Source organism: Miniopterus schreibersii (assembly GCF_964146895.1).
Source record: "Miniopterus schreibersii genome assembly, chromosome: 13".
NCBI classification, from domain to species: Eukaryota; Metazoa; Chordata; class Mammalia; order Chiroptera; family Miniopteridae; genus Miniopterus; species Miniopterus schreibersii.
In genome coordinates this window covers 39722955-39744045 of record NC_138113.1, presented here as the reverse complement: position 1 = coordinate 39744045, position 21091 = coordinate 39722955, and the positions used below count along the sequence as shown (strand labels likewise).

The following is a 21091-nucleotide window of genomic DNA, read 5'->3' as shown; positions in this document are numbered from 1 at the left end:
CAGTCCCCCCCACCCCCGATACGCTGAGTATCACAGCCCGTGGGAGGGGCTGCTGGATCGACCAATGGAAGGGAGGGGGAACGAGAGCCTGTGTAAACAAACGCGGAGGTGCTGCTCGCTGGGCTCCACCCAGCAGGACGCCGCGCGCTTTGGCCCAATGCCTATCCAGGACTCGCACGGCGCCCTTTCAGCCAATCAGAGCCGGGGTCTCCCGCAAAGGGGCGCTCCACCTGGAGGGAAAGAACCAAGGGAGCGAAGAGACAGTTGTTCATACCAATCAGAAGCTGGAACTTCTGAGGGTGTGGGCGGGAAGTACTTCACATTTAAGCCAATAAGCACCACACGTGCCCTTTTAGGTGACTGAGCGGCATCCTCTTTGGTCCAATAGACGAATAGGGCGGTGCCCAGCAACCAATGGCTTGGGTTCGGGGGCGGGGTGAGGAGTCAGTGTGCTGTAAGAGGCAACCTGGCTAGTGGTAGGGGCGCTTCTCCGTGCTGTGGCTCACGCTCGGGTGCTAGAGGCCGAGACTGTTTCGGCAGCGACGACCTCCGCGGCGACGGCTGAGGCTCTCGGAAGAGCGGCGGAGTAGGGTCTGAAGGAGGGACTTCTGGTCAGCCCAGGTGGGCTCGGGCTCCCGGGCTGCCGGGGAGGGGACCCAGGGGAAGCGCCGCTCTCCAGGTTTTGGGGGCGCCCTGCGCCTCCCTTTCCGCTGTCCTCGGGGCTGCCCGAGCTCCAGTGGGGAGGGTAAGCCGGCAAGTCCCATGTCGCGTCCACTGCGGTGCCCCTTAGTCCCTTAGCCCCTTGGAGGCGCGGGGATTCTTAGTCGTTTTTCCCCCCCGCAAAGGCTCGCTATTAATCCCCCTCCCCCCAACTTCCCTCGGCCCCCTTCTAACACTCGGACTGAAATCTCTGGCTTGCGAGCCCTTTACTACCTCAGTGCAGCACTGCTAGGCACATTAACCAGCGCTGCGTCCCCCTGCCCCCCTTCCCCTGGAGATGCGCATTTTTGCCCCTCCCCCATTCGCGGGCTCCTGTGCGAGTTTTGCGTTTATTCTACTCCCACCCACCCCCTTTTCTCCAGCCTCTCATTCTTTATACCTAATTTGGGTTAGGGACCTTGCCCACTTCTCTTCTGCCTTCCCTTCCGAAAATGAGTCGTTTACCCTCCTCCCACCCCGTAAATTTCATCCTCATGTCATGGAAACTAACATTTTCCACTTGCCCCTTCCAGGCAGCTGGAAGGTGAACACCGGAGCAGCAGAATACACTCTTTACAAGGTTGGGAACCTTAATCGGTTTTGTTCAAGGTAAACCATTCTTACTTAAAATAGCATTGGGTCATTATATCCTCTCTAGAATCTTTGTCCCAAAACAGTTGTTTTGGTGATAATTTCTGAAAATGCAGGTGAGAAGGATTTACTCGCAGCAGGAAATTTAAAATGTATTATTATTTTTTTAAGTAGACAGAATTGGATTACATTTTAAACAGCTTAACTGGGGTAGCAGAGAGTTTGCAGTGTGAGGGCCTGATCACTCTAGTTTGTCATAAATTATGGAACATACTTTAGCTGTGTAGCACAGTATGATTTGTTCACATCCAACCTATGGATGGTATAGCATTGAAACTGTTCAAAAATAACTTTCTCTATTCCCCTTTCACAGAGAATTTGTATTCACCTTCATAGTATATCTGTTTGGGTTTCAGCAGTGTTGATTGCAGCCATATGTTCTAGATAATCGTACAAACTATGTTGTGCCTAAATAAAATTATGCCAAGAATTTTATGGGGGAAAAGTAACTCACTACACTTAGATTTGATTGAAACTTTAGAGTTTTAAAAATATTAACCTAGATATTGGAGGGTTTTGTAACAGGGTTTTGTTTTTGGGGGTAGGGGAAATTGAAGTATTGGGATAAGCCTGATGGGCCCCTTAGGCTGTGCATGTATGAGAGAGTACACGTGGAAGAGAGAAAATGTACGTGTACAAAACCTTGTAGATTCTAACAGTGCTTAGTTTCATGACTTTACATAAGTTGGAATTGTTTTTCCTAGTTCTCAGTGATGAATTGTAAGCAGTGAATTTAATATCATGTCCACATTGTTTTGGCCAGAATTTTGCAAGCTTTTGTGAAAAATTCTTACTGTTTTTCTTATTCTATTTGTAACATATGTGTGCTTCCTTACATTTTGCCATGGTAATACTATATCTTATGTATAGAGAAGTAAGTCTAGTAGAGTGAGTTAAAAGGAATCTTTGCTATGAGGAGGTATCATTGTCTAATGGACCATATGTTTGAGCCCTATTAATAAATCATACTAAAAAGAGGAAGATCTTAAAGCTATTTCAACAAATTCCCAGGTGTTTAGAACAATAAAAAGAATTATAATAGAATTACTAGCAGTCAAAAAAGAAAAGTCCTGGGCAAATAGCAAATCTGTGAGTGGGTCACTATTATGAGTTGGTATAAGCTGCAGTTGGAAACCAAAGTTATTTTTGTACAGTCTTTTCATGTGGATTTGTACTTATAATTACTTGTTTGAAAATTTAAAGGACTATAGTTATGATTTCTTTGTAGAGATCTTGCCTTTAAGGAGTTCACAGTTTAATGGAAGGAAAACTTGTAAACCAAGAATTAACTGTCGAGGGAGAGGTTCTGCAGTACAGGATGTGAACAGGACCCAGAGAAGCACTGTGGCCCCGTGCCAGAACCCTGTCACATCTCCTGCTGTTCTAGACTTTCTGAAGTGCCATATTCCTGAACCTGTTTATTTCACACACCTTGGCTTCTCTCTGTAGGTGCTGTTCCCTATTCTTGAAGCCCTTTCCACAGCGTATGTGCCTAGTGAGGTTCTATTTCAAAATCTTCTTGAAGCTTGCCACTGGCTTCCACTCCATCAAAATAATTGTTTTTGATATCTCTGTTATTTTGTTATAAATAATCTGTTATTTTATTTTGTTACAAATTACAGTTGATTCTCATTATTCATAGTAATCATGGTCTATAAAGTCACCTAGGTCACTAAGTTAGCAAATACTGAACCATTGCTCCCAGGGAAAATAATCTTAAATTAACTAAATACAACTCATTGTAGTAGATTCTGTTTTCTTATTTTTACAAAAAAGAAAATGAGGTTCAGAAGTGTTAAGTGACTTCCTTGACGCTGCTCCCTAACAGGTGCCAGAATTAGGATTCAGACCCTTTTCTGTTGGCTCCAGTGGCAAAGCTTCTTGCACTATACTGCACTGCCCCCTACCGTTTGTGTCCTTTAGTAATCTCTGTGTGAGCTGAAAGAAGGCAGCGAGCATTGCCTTGTTCTGCCTTAGCTGAAAATGTGAGTGGTGACTCAAAATTTTTGCCATTCTCTGCATATCTGTGAATGACTGTTAAAATGCCATGAGTATTGATTTTAGATTTACAAATAAATTTTAGCAAGTAGGCTAATTCTTAAATACAGGATCCACAAATAATGAGGATCAACTGTACTTGTAAGTGATCCCTGGAGTCTTATTTCGTGGTAACCCTCCTCCCTAACACCCCCCCTCCCCCGTCCACTGTAGATTCCTTAGCTTCGAGAGTTTGTTCACTTATTCATTTATTCAACATTTTTTAAATTAAGCATTTACTATAAGTCAGTGTCTCTTCTAGGCTGTGGCAAACAAACTAGAGATTAAGCTCTTGCCTTTATTGATGTGTTATTTAAGTAAGAGGGACAGACAGATAGCAGTCTAGAGCTCAGGGGAGAGGTCCAGGTTGGAATTATAGATTAATTTGATCATGGTGAAACCTAGTGTGCCCCCTCCTACTTCACATCCCTTAGAATACTGACTTCCAGAACATTCTTGGTCTGCTCTGTGCATAAACACTTCCTTTTGAGCCCAGCCATGTCCTAGGTGATCTCCTTCAAGTTTAACCTGTCCTTAGTTAGGGCTCTGAGTCCTGGTCCAGTCTTTTGTGATCAAAGAAGTAGGATTGGTTTTATGCAATATCTGTCCCACAGACTATAGTATATACAAAAAGAACCCCTTGGAGACAGTTTCTTCAGAAGACGATTGAGACTATAGCAGTCTTTAGAGTTTCCTGAACATCTGTCTAATTCAAATACCTATCACATGATTATAGATAATGTTCAATAAAGCACCTAACAAAATAATTGACACATGTCACAATATTCCATAAATCTTCCTTTTGGTGTTGCACATAATATTATTATAGTGTGGTTATGTGTTCATATGGCTGTCTTCCTTCCTAGACTATGAGGTCCACGAGGCAGGATCCACAGCTTCATTCTTCTATCCTTTGCATTTAGTTCAGTGCCTGTTATATAGTAATAGATGCATAAATGTATGACTTGAGGAATTCCTAACTCTTCCTGAAAAGATGGGAAGATATGAAGGCTTCCTAGAGAATGTATTGTTTAAGCTGCTTCTTAAAGGATAAGTAGGAATGTCTTCCGGGTGAATAAAACCTTGAGACAGCATGGTAAGCAGGGACCCGCAGGTGCAAAGGCACAGAGATGTAAAAAGATAATGAAGGTTACTGAATACTCCTAGTAGGCTAAGAAAACAAAAAGCAAGCAAACAAAAATCACCTGAGGGAAAAAACGAGTGGGCTTAACTAGAGGGCATGTCACAACTGAGTTAACCATGACCACAGCTGCTCACAGTTATAAATGTAAGTTTTAGGGAGAAACTTTCTCAAGTTGTTGGCACGGTATTAATAACAGTTTAGAAATACATGTGTTGAACTCTGGAAACTATTATGCTGCAGTGAAATTATTTCCTTCATCATGAAGCTCATATGTGTCCCACATTGTTCAAGGTACTCAAAATATAATCAAACTTTATTCTCAAAGAGCTAACAAGTGAGCAAGGAGACAGATGAACTGATTTATCATATGATAAGTGAGGTAATATATAACTAAAATGCTATCTAAATAAGGAGAAAGGAGCACTGGGGGGAAGTTTCTCAAATAAGGTGATAATTGAGCTAGACATTGGTGGGTGAAGAGGAAATTCACTAAACTGAAATTAGGGACTTTTTGAAGAGTTAGTATTTTGTGGTAGAGATTTAAGAATTATGCATTTTTGCCACATCTATTGTGGGTTTTAATTAATAGTTACATTTATTCAGACAGTTTTTCTGAACACAAAATGTGAATAGTTATAGTAGAAGAATTTTGTGTCAAAATAAACTGGTTTAAACAAAGGTTTCTGTAATGCTAGACTTTTCTAGAGCCTTATTATATTATTGTCCATTGTTAACTGTGTATCTCCAAAAAGAGTACATTGCTTTTAACCATGGCTTCTCCTCCCTCCCTCTTGCTCCCCTGCCCCTGCAACATACCTAAACATCTTTTGGAACAGAATTATATGAGACATAGTTTGAGGAATGATGAATTAAAATATATTTCTACCAAACCATGATTTATCCTTGCTCTCCATGTGCATTGTAAAATAACCTGTATAATCTTATAGGAAGAAGGAGAGACATTTGGAGAGAAAAAATATATTCTAACCAGGTTATTATCATCTTGGTCAATAAGTTCCAAACTTTAAGAAAGTTACATAATCACACACACCTTCGTTGAAAAGTATAGCTTATTCATATTTTAAAATTCCATTGGAGACACCCTGGGGTATGGCAAAACCAGAACACAAGTAAATGCTGGGACCAAAGGCAAAAGTTGTCTTGAAAGTGAGAATCTTGAAATTTGAGAGGATGCTGCTTTTATTATGCATTCATATTAGGCCATATTAGACATATATTTTGCCAGTTATGTATTTTATTTGGGAACATACTGAAAATCCACACCCTCTTCTGACTCTGGACTTTCGGGGGGTGTATGCCAATATTCTCCTTTTAGTAAGATCTGATTATATGAGTATTAGGGACTGAGGCCTTATACTCTGTAATTTTAACTCATTTGTCAATTCTGATTGTGTGATTAACTCCCAAAGAATTGTTAAAATTAAGGAAGCAATGATCATGTTTTTGATAACGCACTGAATTTGAAGTTAGAAGACCTGGATTTGAAATTTGTCTCTGCCAGCTTTCTATTTGAATGACCTTGGGCACAACTACCTAACCATCTATTGCCTCCATTTCCCTTTTGGTAAAATGAAGATACATAGGGTTAGTGTAAGAATTAAGTGGCGCATGTAAACATACTTTATAAACTCTGAAGCACTACACAAATGTAAGACAGACAAATATATCCAGCTTAATTTGACTTAACATTTTATTTTTAGTTTTTAATTTTATATTACAGAAATAGTATGTAAAATTCGAAAGCACTGATAGGCAATGGGGGGGGGATTGTAAAGCCCTCCATAGATCCATCATAAGGAGACAGTGGTTAACATTTTGATGGATATGTTTTATACTCTCTCTGCATATTCTTGTCTATGCATATATAGACATATATATGCGTTTTTATAGAAATTGGTTCATCTTGGGTGTTTTATTTAGTCGCTTTATTTTTATAAGATAAATCCCCTAAGAGTACAGTTGCTTGGTTCAAGGAGTTATTAAGTCTTTTGCTACATGTTACTGTATATAATGAGAACTAGAAAAGGCTCTATCTTCTCAGCCTGATGAACGTATGACCTTGTGGTAATCTAATACCAGAGCTTCGTCAAAGACACATTCAGAAATGAACTTGATGTATATATGTGGTTATGCTTGGCATTGTAATAGCATGGTAGGAATGACTCTAGTGTTTGTTAACAAGGCGCTGGTTAAATAAACTTTGGTGTATCCAAACCATGGAATATTATATATCGTTTTCAAAAAAGAATAAGGAAGGACTTTGTACTCATGTAAAAGAGCTTTAAGATATGTTGTGATTTTTACAAAAGGAATAAGGTATGGAACTGTGTTTAGTATGCTTTTTGTGTTGAGAAAGAAGGGTAAAATAAAAATACACATTCATATTTGCCTAAAATTGCAAAAAGAAATTCTGAAGTGTTATATTACAAGTGGAAATGAGATTTCACCATATGCCTTTACATAAATATTTTTAAAAATTTTTTGAATCATGTGTTTGTATTACCTTTTCATAAATTGAATGAATAAATGAATGAATGCATGGGGTTATAAGAAAGAGAGAAGATAAAAGGATCTGAGGGACTGCCCATCTTTTTGGTACCTAGTGAAAAGATAGACAGTAGCAAAGATTGGAAGAGTGGCCCCAGGAAGGGGTTGGCAGCCTTTTTTTCTTTTACTCAGTTTTGTGTATTTTAAAAATAATTTGAGAACAATAAAACAATTTAAAATGTTTCCAGACAGCAGTTCCCATTGCTTTAATAGCTGCTTTCTTTTTCATATTCACTTGTAGAATTTTTTCACATGCACATGTATTATTGTCTATTGTAATCACACTTTTCATATTTTTAAACTTAACCTAGTTATATTTTTTCACAGGAGGACCTTTTTTAAAAAAATCAAGGTAAGGAAGCTTTGTCTAGTACAGTCGCAAAAGTGGGCTTATCTACCTCAAGAAGCAGGTATTCAAGCCCTCTAGTCTACATGTGACACACATACATGAGGAAAAAATAAGAACGAGATGTAAATAAATATAAATGAAAGTAACATTCCTCTTGATTATAAAAGAAACCTTTTCTTTTTTGTAATTATTCAGAAAAAAGTAAAGAAAAAAATGATCTCTAATTTTGCCACTCAAAACATTGCAGTTGTTTTGCTTTTTATACCTTTTTAATGCATGTAAACATTTTATTTTATTTTTATTTTTTTAAAGGTTTTTTTTTAATATCTTTATTGATTTCAGAGAGAGGAAAGGAGAGGGAGAGAGAGAGAGAGAGATACATCAATGATGAGAGAGTCATTGATCGGCTGCAGCCTGCAACCCAGGCATGTGCCCTGACCGGGAATCGAACCCTGATCGCCTGGATCCTAGGTCGACGCTCAACCGCTGAGCCACGCCCGGCTGGGCTGCATGTAAACATTTTAAAAAGAATAATAATATGTAGTCTTTTTTTTTACCTACCATATTTTGGTTCTATTTCCATGACAGTTAAATACATTTTGGCATCATTTTTAATAGCTGGACACACATTGTTAACTAACTATAGTGAAATTCCTTATACATGCATTTTAGCAGACTTGAGCAAGTATTTTTGGACTGAGTTCCTAGAAGTGGAATTTCCTGAGGAAAAGAATACAAAATAGTTTTATTTATTTATTTATTTATTTATTTAGAGATATCTTTATTGATTTCAGATAGAGGAAGGGAAGGGGAGAGAGAGATAGAAACATCAATAATGAGAGAGTCATTGATCGGCCGCCTCCTGCACGCCCCTGACTAGGGATCGAGCCCGCAACCCGGGCATGTACCCTGACTGGGAATCGAACCGCGATTTCATGGATCCTAGGTCGATGCTCAACCGCTAGGCCAGGCCTGACCGGGCCAAAGTAGTTTTAATATAAATTTTTTAATTATCCTGTAGAAAAATTGCTTCCATTTATATTTCCACCCACAGTTGAGTGAGAACTCCAGTTTCTCCCCTACATTTGCTATTTTTTACTGGTCTTTAAGCAGAAAAATCTCACTTTTAATTTACATTTCTTTGATTTATATTGCCTTTGACTGTCTTTTACATGTTTATTGGCCATTTTTATTCCTGTGAGAGTTGCCTGTTTCTTATTGTCTATTTTCTATCGAAGCATTTGTCTTTTTAACAGTAATTTTTAAGATTTCCTTATAGGCTAAGAATATAAGCCTTCTAGTTGTTGAGATTGCAAATACTTTCCCCCAGAAAGTAATTTGCCATTTAACTTTATTTTTGTTGTCTTCCTGAATGAAAGCATTTTTTTCCTGCATTGTACTCACATCCATCCTTTTTTTTTCTTTTGTGACTTTTCACTTTGGTGCCTTATTAAGAAAGACGTTCTCCCATCCTAAAGTTAAAATTGTTTATTTAAACATTGCATTTTTTTAACATTTTAAACCTTAATCTGTATGTAATTTATTTTTGTGTGAAGGTAGGCAGTTTGTTTTTTATTTGCCCTCCCACAGTTTTGAACAGCTGACTAGTTGTCCCAATGATTATTCTTTCTCTGCTATTTAAAATACAATTTATAACATAAACCAGAATCCTCTTTCTGGGCTTCCTGTTCTGTTGATTCGTTTGTTTCTTTCCTTTTTTTTTTTTTTTTTAATTAATTCTCACCTGAGGATTTTTTTTCCCATTGCTTTTTAGAGACAATGAGGGGAGGGCACATACATCAATGTGAGAGAGACACCTTGATTGGTAGCCTCGCGCACCAGCCCTGACCCAGGCCAGGGATCAAACCTGCAACCGAGGGCCCGGCTGGCATGGCCCAGCAGTTGAGCATCAGCCTATGATCCAGGAGGTCAAGGTTCAATTCCCAGTCAGGGCACATGCCCAGGTTGCAGGCTCGATCCCCAGTCGGGGGCATGCGGGAGGCGGCTGATCAATGACTCTCTCTCATCATTGATGTTTCTCTCTCTCTCTCTGTCCCCCCCTCCCTTCCTCTCTCTGAAATCAGTAAAGATATATTTAAAACAAAAAACAAAAAAACCTGCAACCGAGGTGCATGCCCTTGACCAGAATCCAACCTGAGACTCTTTGGTGCACAGGCTGATGCTCTAACTACTGAGCAGTACCGCCAGGGCTGATGTTTATTTCTATGCTCATTCTACACTATTTTACTTGATTTTTAAATTTCCCTTTTTTTAAAAAAAAGAACATCCTGTTGACTATTCTTATGCAATTATTAACTCACTTGAAATTAGAATTAATTTGTCAGGTTTTTGAAAAATTCTCTTTGAAAGTTTTATCAGAATTTAAGAAAGGCTTTAGATTGATTTGAGAAGAGTTTATATTTTATAATATATCCATCCATTTATTCAAGTCATTTGAAAATTGTCACAGTAAATTGTTTTATGTTCTATACATTTGTTTAGGTTTTATGTTCTATACATTAGGTTTATTCTGAAGAAGTGTAGATTTTTGTGTATATGGTATTATAATTTGGGTCTTTTTTTCTTTTTTTTGATTGTTGGTTTATATGAAAGCTATTTATTTTGTATGTTTATTTTGCAACCATCCCTTTTTAATTTTAGAGAGAGAAAGAATCATCGATTTGTTCTACTTATTTATGCATTCACTGGTTGATTCTTTTTTTTCAGTCTTCACCCGAGGACATGTTCACTGATTTTAGAGAAGAAGGGAGAGAGAGAGAGAGAGAGAGAGAGAGAGAAACATCAATCAGTTGCCTGTTGTACGCACCCCAGCCGGGGATCGAACCTGCAACCTAGGTATGTGCACTGATGGGGAATCACTCAAACCTGAAACCTTTTGGTGTAGGGGACAGTGGTTTAACCAACTGGGCCACCTGACCAGGGCTCATTGGTTGATTCTTGTATATGCCCTGACCAGTTATCGAACCCTCAACCTTGGCATATCAGGACGACGCTCTAACCAATTAAGCTATCCAGCGAGGGCAGTCTTATTACTAAATTCTCTTACTGTTTCTAATAGTTTTCAGTTGATTCTTAATCTTGCTGAAAAATGAAAGTCATATTGGCAAAGAAGGATAATCTTGACTCTTTATGATAGTTATACCTCTTATCTTGTGTTCTCGACAGGTTGCATTGGATGGTAGCACTCAAAGTTACAAGTGGTCATGATAGTGCACATTCCTAACATGCTTATATGAGTATATTGATTGCATTAAAGAAACTTGATTTTATTCCTTTTTTAAAAATTTGTATTCCTTCCTAAAATGATTTTTATTTTAAATCCTCACCTGAGGATATGTTTTAATTGACTTTTTTTTTAGAGACAGAGGAAAGGGCGGGAGGGGGGCGGGGAGATCAGTCGCTTCCCTCCTGTATGCACCCAGACCTGGGATTGAACCCACAACCTAGGTACGTGCCCTGACTGGGAATCGAACCTGCAATCTTTTGGTGTATAGGACGATGCTCCAGCCAGCTGAGCTACCCGGCCAGGGCTCTAAACTGGTTTTTTTAATGGGTATTCAATTTTATTAAACACATTTCTGGCAAGTATTGAAATGCTCGTGTAGCTTTTTTTCCTTTGCCTAATATGATAAAATACATTTATATATTTCTCAGTTTTAGACCATCTTGCATTTCTGGGCTGAACCCTATTTAATCAAAGTGGTTTAGTTTTAAATAAATTGCTTGATTTTATTTGCTCACATTTTATTTAAACGTATATGTTTGTAGCCTAAAAATAGGTCTGTAGTTTTCTTTTGTGCTATTTTTGTTATTTTTAATGTATTGAGTTACCTGTATACTAACCATTAGAAAACTCTTTTCGTTTTTTTGTGCTCTGAAACAGTTGCATGGGAATTACCTGCTTTTTGAAAGTAGGTGCTGTGTGGACTATAGACAGTTCTTGGCCAATATTTAAAATGTCATAATCTCAGGGGTAGTGAGTTTTAACATAGTGATTTTAGTGTAAATAGGAGCAGAGCAGAATGTAATTACCTAGTGAAAGCTGACTTTAGTTTGATAGTGGTGTTCTTGGTGTCTTTTTATTACTGATGGTGGTATTACACTCACCATCTGAGAGTTTATAAGACCTTTGTTTTAATATTGAACCCATATAACTGTTTAGTTCTGCAATCTCGAAGATTTGCAGTGTGCCTACCAGGGTTCTGCTTTATTCTCACTGAAAGCAAAAAGTTAGCAGTAAAATTTTGCTGTGCTAGAAGCTTTTGAAGAATGAGATATTCCGTTTAATTTTATTAACTTAGAAGTATAAAGGTGAAAACAGTCCTAAACTGTAACCCCTGTTGAGTGCAGTTCAAAGATGGAGCAAATAATTCCATTTTACTTCTCTGGTAAGTTTGATATATTCAGACTAGTTGATGCTTTGTTACAGAATTCCTAAAGTGTCAGGCTCACTTTATAAAGATCCTTGTTTGGACTTTAGATGTATGAAAATGTATTGTATGTAATCAGGCTGGATGGGAACCGATGCCTAAGTATATGTTTCAGATGAAATCTCTCATTGCACCTTGTTTTCTTATTTAAACCATAAAAATAAAACACATTTGATTGAGGGTGGGAGTTGTGAGGAGATTATGTTTTTTAATTGGATGTCTTTATTTCATATTAAGATAGAATATACAATCCCCTGGCTTTAGACCTACAAAAGGAAACACATTTTTCTACTTGCTGTATATCAGTGGTTCTCAAACTTGAGATTGCTTGAGAATCACCTGGAGGGCTTATTAAAACACAGATTGCTGGGTCCCACCCAGAATTTCTGATTCAACAGGTCTAGGATGGAGCCTGAGAATTCGCATTTCTAATAAGTTCCCATCTAAGGTGATACTGATGCTGCTGGGCCAGGGAACTATATTTTGAGAACCACTGCTTTATACTCACTGGAAATACTAGAAATCTGGTTCTAGAAGAAAGCTGAATTTGGTCTGGGAGTATTGCATAGGTTATGGAGCAAATCAAGAAAGATTCAACCTTTTGCTGCCAGCGTAGTGTTGTGTTCAGGTAATTAGTAATACACAGTGACACAACACAATTCTCTCTTCATAATTGTAAGTCCTAGCCAAATATCAAGTGAGAAATTATTTCATTTGCAAGGCTTAGAGACTACGGGACTCTGGTCAGGTAGGATTTAGTGATTAATCCCATTGCTTTGGTCCAGTAATTTTTTTTTAAATGTCAAAGAACTTTGAGTGCTTATTAAATGGAAAGTTTTGTGTGTTTTTTTAAAGATTTTCTTGAGATTTAAAAAAAATAGTAACTTAAGAGAAAAAGAAACTTTTTCAAAAAAGAATCACTGGAACTATTTTATCTTCTTGGAATGTTGGAGAATATAATCTGCATAAAACATCAGAAGTGCTATGGATTTTTTATTGTTTTAGTGATTTGTCATTGCATTGTTTGAGATAATAGTAGTAATTCTTGTAATCGCTCTGAAGATGAAAGATGAAGTCCAGAATTATAGACCTGGCATAGAAGCTGGGCACAGGAGACAACTATGAAGGAATAGATAGGTGGATATGTACACACATATATACATATATAATATACATACACTCATATGTTTTAAAATTTATTTATTTATTTAATAAAGACAGAGATACCCGTTCTGAACTTAGGCATCATCTAGAAGCTTCAAGTTGAAGAGAAAGCAAACTCTGGAAGCCACACCTTTTCACAGAGATTTGCTTCAACAAGTTTTACTCGCTCATCTGCTACCTAATTTCTGTTGTTCTGCTAACAGCCTCAGTTTTCAAGTTGATCAGCTGGTCCAGCATTGACTGTTGAAGGATAACTGGTATTGCAAACAGTGGGTTGGGCAGACTCCCTACATGGTTGCATTCCTGTTTTGTTCCCCCCTTTCCCCTCAGAGAAGACTTGAATGAGGAAAAGAAGAGTAGAATTAGATCCTGCAGACTAGACCAGTGCTTCTAAAGCCTGGCTGCACATCACAAACAATTTCCAAGAGTGGTTAGATCAGAGAAACTCAATCTTCAGGATTTCACAGGCCAGTAAATTTTCAAAAATATTTTGAGGACAAATCAACACTGTAAGAAAACCACTTTCCTAGTATCAGCAGTCCATATCATAGGAAAGTTTTCAACTTTTCTAAAGTGTGTTAATTTGGGGAACATCCCCAGGTTGAGATTATGGTAATTTTCCATTCCCTTTCTCATGAACAAGTGCATCCTGCAGTTTGCTCTCTGTGTTCTGCCTTGTTCTTGAATTAGAAGGGTTATTCTGTTCTTTCTTCCTCTGCCTTCCTGTTTTCCTTATGGTCATGTGCACTCAGGATTTATTTTTTGGACAAAGGCAGATGTTTTAGAAAACTAAGCTCTGAGTCTCTGAGAATGATTTCCATATTGATAAGGACAAGTTGTGCTGGTTGTAAACAATTGCCAAATGAATCTTTGGAACTATAATACTGTACAACCTGCTACTCAGCAAGGATCAGGACCTTTAAGAGTCGCTGTGCTAAGGAATAGCCCACTTACTTACACAGTTGCCCTGGCATTTAGAACAGACTTGCTTTTGACGTTATGCTGCAAATGGAAGTGGTAAGAATAAGGAACTGGTTTTCTCTCTGCTGTAGCCGTAGTGAATTATTATGGAGCTGGATTTGGAATATAAAAGCAACGTTTATAATACAGAAACATTAGAAACACCCCAAAAGACAGTATGGCTGTATTAACATAGAAATGAGAAAAAGCAAATGATGGAACACCATGCTGTTACTATTAAGAATGGAGACTTGGGGAATGTGTGTGTGCCTGTGTTTCTAAATACAGGCAGGGGGAGTCAGGAAAGTTATATGCACCACATTATTAATCATTCTTTACTCTGGCTGGTTGGACAACTGATGACCTTAATTTTCTCCTCTTTGCTTATCAATACAACGAACATGTATTATTTTTTGAAATATGTTCTGAAGAAAAACAAGCTTGAGAATCAGAATTAGAGATAGTCGCTTACAATGTTCATTAAGAATGCATTTTCTTTGCTTATTTAAGTATCAAGAAAGCCATGTGATCTTGATTAGGTTCTAGAACCTACAGAATTTGCCTTGGAAGGATTCACCCCCCTCCCACTTACCTAGAAATGCTAACTAACCCTAGACAGGTTTTTCTTTTTTTCTCCTTTCTTTTCTTTCTTTCTTTTTTTTTTTTTTTTTTTTACAAGAGAACAAATCCATTTATATTTCAATAAATTTAAATCCTTGAGGGGTATAGCATTACACAGATTCTGTGTCCAATAGTCAAAGCAGGAAGGTTGCTTTGGAATTAATTTAGTGCGAACCATGCCACTGTTTCCATGAGTTACCTTTCCCCAGATTACTCTGGTTTTGCTCCATTTGCTACCAGGGGTCACTGTGCTGTTCTTGCTTTGTACACATAAGCACATATCTTGCCTAGATAGTTCAGTTTCACCTGAAGCATAAATACCTTCAATCTTAAGAGCTGTATGCTCCCTCTGGTTCCGGAGACCCCACTTACAGCCAGCAAAAATGGTCTTGGACCACAGCCTTCCAGACATAGATTTCTATTATAGAAGCCCTGTTCCCAGAAGCCTCCACAGGCTCCAAGATGGCAAAAAGAGGATTTCTTTTTTCTTTTAACTCTTAAAGAATTGTACATCTGTATAGTTGATAACTACAGGATATTGTTAGTTTTGTAACAGGTACAGATTAGCAGTTCGTGTTCATGTATAGTTAATAACTTTGACTTAGAACTTCAGAAGCTTCTGGAAGAATCTGGATAATATTACAGGTTTCATTTCCTTAATCCTTGTAACATTTTGTCCTTTCTTTTGCTTCTGTTTAGGTTCTACCATAATGAATGGATCCAGTGTGGCAAATACATCACCCAGTGTAAAAGCCAAAGAGGACCAGGGGTTAAATGGGCACGATGAGAAGGAAAACCCATTTGCAGAGTACATGTGGATGGAGAATGAAGAGGATTTCAACAGACAGGTGAAGAAGGAAGTGGAAGGACAATGATGTCTGTAACTCAGCAGCTATAATGTTTTATAATACTTCTGTTACAAAAGAAATGGTTTCCTTGGCTTTAGAATAACTTAAAAATACATGGAGGCCTGGTCTGAGCTGACCAGGAAGCACCTTCAACTGGTAAGAGACCAGACAATACTTTAGAGGAAGAGCGTGATATTTTTCTACCATATTGTTTTAAAAGAGGGTCTAATGGCATGGTGAACTGGTATAGACTGCTGAGAAACAGTAGTTTTGTGCAGACAGGCCAGCTTGGCATGCCCCAAACAGCAGCTCAGGGACTGGCAGAATGTGAGCCTGAGACAGTGCGTAGTAAGGTGGGGGAAGACTAGACAGCTTCAACAAAGATTGAGGAGTGATTCATTGTTTTCTTTCTCTGTAACGTTAATAGCCCAAGGTAAGCCATTCCAGGTAGACAGGTGTGACCACATAGTTCCTTCCATGGTGTTGCTTTGCCACCTCCAGGGCATTTTTATCAGCTGAGTAGCTGAAGGATAACTAGAAGTCTATCTAGCATGGGAGACTGGAAATTCAGTATTAACTGAACAGCCTGTTGCTTTGGGAAGAAGAAAAGCTGTGGGGATGCAGCCAGCAATTTCCACTCCCAGTGACTCACTGTGTCGTGATTTGTGTGAATAGCATATATACCATGCTTCTGTCACACCCCTATGCCCAGGTCACCATTTTTTAGGGTTGTGCCTATGAATAAAGTTAATTTTTTAAAAAAATATATGTCTTTATTGATTTCAGAGAGAGGAAGGGAGAGAGATAGAAACATCAATGATGAGAGAGTCATTGATTGGCTGCCTACTGCATGCCCCATACTGGGGATCAAGCTCGCCACCCAGGCATGTGCCCTGACCGGGAATCGAACCTCGACCTCCTGGATCAAAGGTGGATGCTCAACCACTGAGCCACACCGGTCAGGCAAGGGTAAATTTAATAAGGGGAGCACACTGTTATGCTTTTGGAGCAGATCTTGAGCACTCACATTAAATCTCGTGGCTTGGAAATATTTTGTGATTATTAGTTTAAGTACTTCATAACTTTCTAATTTATTTGAAAATTTTTTTTTTAATGTTCCTAATTATAATGTTGAAATACTATTTTTGAGTCTTGCTACCCCACTGACTTTTCCTTGAATTTGTGAGGTTAGCTGTATTGGCTAGTTTGGGTGATTATTTTTGCTTGACCACCCTGGTGGTGGCCTGAGTGAGCTGTGACTATGTCACCAGGCCAGCTTTGAGAAAAGGGATGGCCAAATGTGAAGCAGGAGGCCTGTTAAAAATCACAATGTGCAGAATGAACTCTTTTGTAAAAGCTAACAGTGCCTGCAAACAGGTATAAGATATCCTAGATACATACTGCTTTAGTTTAGGGCAATCTTTAAGAAATATGGAGTTGTTTAAATATTCATATTCTTTCTTTTTTAATCCTCACCCCCGAGGACATGCTTTCATTGATTTGAGAGAGAGAGTGAGGGGGAGAGAGAGAGAAACATCAATGTGAGAGAAACATTGATTGACTGCTTCCCAACGTGGGATTGAACCCACAACCTGGGTATGTGCTCTGACCAGGAATCAAACCCGCAACCTTTTGGTGTATAGGACGACACTCTAACCCACTGAGCCACACTGGCCAGGGCTAATATTTTTCCTTGTTTTGAAAGAATACTACATTGATGACATCATTTTCTATTGGTATGCCAAAAGGTGTTCTTTATATCTTTCTAAGGTTCTGAAAGTATTTTTCACCCTTAGAGGCCTCATTTACCTGCAAAGTGGGCCAGAAGCTGAGAGTTGGTTTTGATTTAATGTCTGCTATCCAGGTAGTGGTCTAGTTACATAGTACCTGTACCTTTTTCATAGTTGTAAAATGAGAAATTTAGGAAGAGTTGCTTCTTAACAAGATTGAGAAAATAATTTTATGCTTTAAAAATGATTTTCAGTAAGTACCACATGAATGGAAAATATCTGTGTCACATATTAGAGGTCTTAGAAGACTTGTGAAGAATTTCTATTATTTTGAATAACTATTTTCTCAGTCCTGTTGATGGAATTTGGTTGAAAAATTAAAAATTATGTTTTCTGCAGCCAGTCATTAGAAGTATCTTAATTCTTAGTCGATCTCATGCAAGATCATTCTTAATCTTGGAGTAATAACCTCTGAAAGAAAGAGGTGGAGAAAAACCTGGAAGGGATGAGTGCCACGGGGCCGGTAAGTCTGAGCTCCTCATCTTTGCTTGCCAGGTTGAGGAGGAGCTGCAGGAGCAGGACTTTTTGGACCGGTGCTTTCAAGAGATGCTGGATGAAGAAGACCAAGACTGGTTTATTCCATCACGAGACCTGCCTCAGGCCATGGGACAGTTGCAACAACAGTTAAATGGACTGTCTGTCAGCGATGGCCATGATTCTGAAGATATTTTGGTAAGAGCCATAAGTAGTTCCACATGTGACATAGTGAGAAGAATATGGATTTGGAGTCACAGACTTATTTTCTGGCCCTACTACCTTGGGCAAGTCTCTGGAGCCCTGTAAGCCACTATTTCGTCATTCATCACGTGGGCATTAATAAGCAGGTACATTGAAGATGCATTCGCCTCATAAAGCACTGTGAAAACAGTAATGTTGCAGCATCACCAACTTTCATTTTCCCCAATGGGCTTTTCAAAGTAGAACTGGGATTAAGGATAAAAATTTGAACATGGGAAGGGTTGGTTTTAAATTATCATTTGCTGCTGTCATTTTCTTTTACTATCCCTCAAATCTATATTTATAATTTTGAATGATGCTGTTACAAAAATTGTTCATTATGGAGGAAACATTCTCGTAAGAGGCCATTTTCCACTTAAAATTAGAAGACCAGATAATTGAATTCCCTGCCTTCCATGTGTACTTAGGAAATTCTGAGTGATTTAGTTCTCACACAGCTCATGTTCTGAATGATTATGCCCCATAGTTTGCTAAGGTTTTGACTCTCTTGCAGAGAGAGTCCAGCAGGATGAAGAAAGATATGTGTGTATAGGGATTGTGGCAACCAAACTGGTTTGATGGAGTTCTTGGATGCTCATCAAGTTAGGGTTCTCAATGAGTTGAATTATTTTTGGAGTCACAAGCCCCTAATGGAAGCATCATGAAGGGAGCAAGAGTCTGAGCAAGAGGAGAAAGTGAGGTTGGTCAGGGCTTAGTATGTCAGGAGCCACTGAGACCAGCCCAGCAGTAATAGCCTGAGTTGCAAGGAATTCTGTTTTTCTCTCCTTGAGGTTGAGAGGAAGGTACTGGTAATATATGGAAGCAGGGAGAAAATAAGTTTTAAAGTGCAGCCTGCCATGGGATTTATTATCTCTTGGTTCTTATTTCAGAGCAAAAGTAACCTGAACCCGGATGCCAAGGAATTTATTCCAGGAGTGAAGTATTGAGCTGGCAGAAAAACTTTGAGGAGGACTTCTATGTCCCCACATCTGGGGACATCACTGCACAAAAATGCAGAGCTGAAGGGGGTGGGGTGGGCTAGGGATGCACAGCGGGGAAGGGGAATAGTGGTTTAACTTGACACTGTGACTGGAGTAGCTAACGTGCTCAGTCTTACTCTACAAGCCTCTGAGTATTTCTCTTTTGTTCTACTGACTTTCATTTTGATCAGTTTCCTATTATTATTATTAGGTTTTGGCTTTTTGAGTTAAAGAAATTGCAATCTTCTTTTTTTCCCTTTCATCAGGAACCTTCTGCTATGTGTGTTTAAACAAAATAAGCTGACCAAGAAAATCTGGGTGTTTATGAATGCCCTTTCACACCCTGCTGTATACTTGCAAGGGCAGTGAACACCTACAAAACTACTATCGAGTCTGTTAAGCTGGATGGGAAGAGGGACGAGTGGAAGAAGTAGGTGTTTTAAACCAGACTATGCAATTTAGCTCTCCTGACCCCTGGGGGCTTTTTGCAATGAACTGGGATTATCCTTGGCCTGCTGAGCCCATGTCTTCCTGCCTTGAACCCCATTCAAGAAAACACAGACTTAAAGTACTGGTTTACGGTAACTCTTGATGATTGATGAAAGTTGTAAATTATAAGGGGAAAACTGTGATGATTATTGTCACTTGAATCATACGGTTACTGTTGGCCTACTCTTAAGCCTCTGTTTACAGCTACCATCAAACTCATCATTTACAAGGTACAAAAGCACTAAGGTAGATTTGCCTCTTTGTCTCTGATGGTGTCTAGTCCCCTATCCCTTTCCATCCCCACCCTACTCTGATTTTAAGAAAAGATACTGTTACCAAAGGTGTGTGAAAGGCATGCTGTGCTGACCATCAGCTTCAGCCTGGAGAAGTCATCCTTGAATCCTGTTAGTGTGTCCCAAGTTTATTTTTGACAAGTTTTTTTTCCAGCCTCATGAAGACTTTGTTCTTTTGGTATCTTACTTCCCTTGGAAAGGTTTATGCACCTTTACAAGTAAATATATTTTTTTAGAACACTAGCAAGAAGCTCAGTTCACAATTTTGATGCTTCTCCCACTTTATAGAATTATGCAAAAGAACTACAAAAAAAAAAAAGCCTAGTGGAGTGAGTCCAACTTGACCTAGGTGACTGTGCTCCCCACCAGGATAATTTCAGCAGCTATAAAGTTTTGCTCTTCCAACATGCCCAGCTTTGCGAGATTGTGAGTTTTCTAGGTTGGGCTCTTTGGGTACATTCCTTTTGTCTTCCCTGCCTGTAAGTCACAGTGGTTTTTTGTTGATACTCATAAGGAACTAAACTGGGCACCAGGTGCTGCCTTTGTGTGATAGAGATATAGGTGCAGTCAGGTCTAAAAGAGTGTCTCAATTCCTGACCATTCTCCCAGGATGAGGACTTGCAGAGGCCTGAGGACAGTGGCTTCTGTGTGACTGCTGCTGTGTTGTGTGATAGGTATATCAGGGCGAGATCTTGTAACTTGAAATAAAGTCTGTAAATTCAGTATGTGGATGTGGGAGAGCGGTTGGAAGGAAAGGACTAGGGTCTGGAGAGCTTAAGAACTACTTTTTCTTATGAGTTCCATGTTGACTTTTTGAACAGCCACAGCCTATGGTCAGATTTAAAATAGTAACCGACAGCTTTTTCTTATATGAGTCTATTGGACGGCATTATTTGAACTGGCCTTCCTTGTTAGTTCACATGTCATAGGAGAGTATCTTAGGGAGCTTGTATTGCCAGATGTGTACATTGATTCCCAAGCCTTTACCTTGAGAGAATGGAACTCTGACTTGTTTTTAGGGAGGTGTATAAGCAAAGAAAATTCTTTATTCCAGCTTCAGCTTTCAGCTGCAGTCGTTGCCTAAATAAGGAGAGGGCCTTGGAAGTACAGAAATAGAAGTATCTCTTTCTTCTGGGGCTGCTTTTCTTTCTTTGGTCTCCAGTAGCTTGCACAAGCTCAGACTTATAAAAGCTGTTGGAAATGTGTTGCACTTGCAGAAAGAGCCATTTTCTAGACCGTGGGTATCACCGTCACAAAGAGTACAATGGATTCCTGTGTGGCTCCAGTCTGGAAAGTGCTACAGGGATCCAGATCTAGCCATTTCTTCATC

General features: G+C 39.0%; 1 protein-coding gene and 1 pseudogene across 3 annotated transcripts; one reads left to right on the top strand and one right to left on the bottom strand.

Moving 5' to 3' along the window:
• The first annotated feature begins 441 nt into the window (after nt 1-441).
• PAIP2B (poly(A) binding protein interacting protein 2B) lies at nt 442-20068 on the top strand. 2 transcript variants are annotated; one of them, XM_081156937.1, is made up of 5 exons: nt 442-621; nt 1233-1308; nt 15344-15492; nt 17778-17954; nt 18890-20068. In XM_081156937.1, the coding sequence occupies exons 3-5, from the start codon at nt 15355-15357 to the stop codon at nt 18944-18946; spliced, it is 372 nt and encodes a 123-aa protein (XP_081013063.1). In that variant the 5' UTR covers nt 442-621; nt 1233-1308; nt 15344-15354; the 3' UTR covers nt 18947-20068. The 2 variants fall into 2 exon arrangements, with proteins under 2 accessions (XP_081013063.1, XP_081013064.1); XM_081156938.1 differs by lacking the exon at nt 1233-1308 and having other exon boundaries at nt 541-621.
• Nucleotides 14732-15056, bottom strand: LOC308566535 (large ribosomal subunit protein eL33 pseudogene; annotated as a pseudogene). The gene has a single exon. The product of its transcript is annotated as a large ribosomal subunit protein eL33 pseudogene (transcript).
• Nucleotides 20069-21091: the final 1023 nt, after the last annotated feature.

Bases quoted from the DNA above. Each gene is read 5' to 3' on its own strand.
- PAIP2B (XM_081156937.1), top strand. From the start codon at position 15,355: ATGAATGGATCCAGTGTGGCAAATACATCACCCAGTGTAAAAGCCAAA. The intron at 15,493-17,777 runs GTGAAGAAGGAA...TTTGCTTGCCAG, and splicing joins AAGAGGATTTCAACAGACAG to GTTGAGGAGGAGCTGCAGGA. The intron at 17,955-18,889 runs GTAAGAGCCATA...TTCTTATTTCAG, and splicing joins ATGATTCTGAAGATATTTTG to AGCAAAAGTAACCTGAACCC.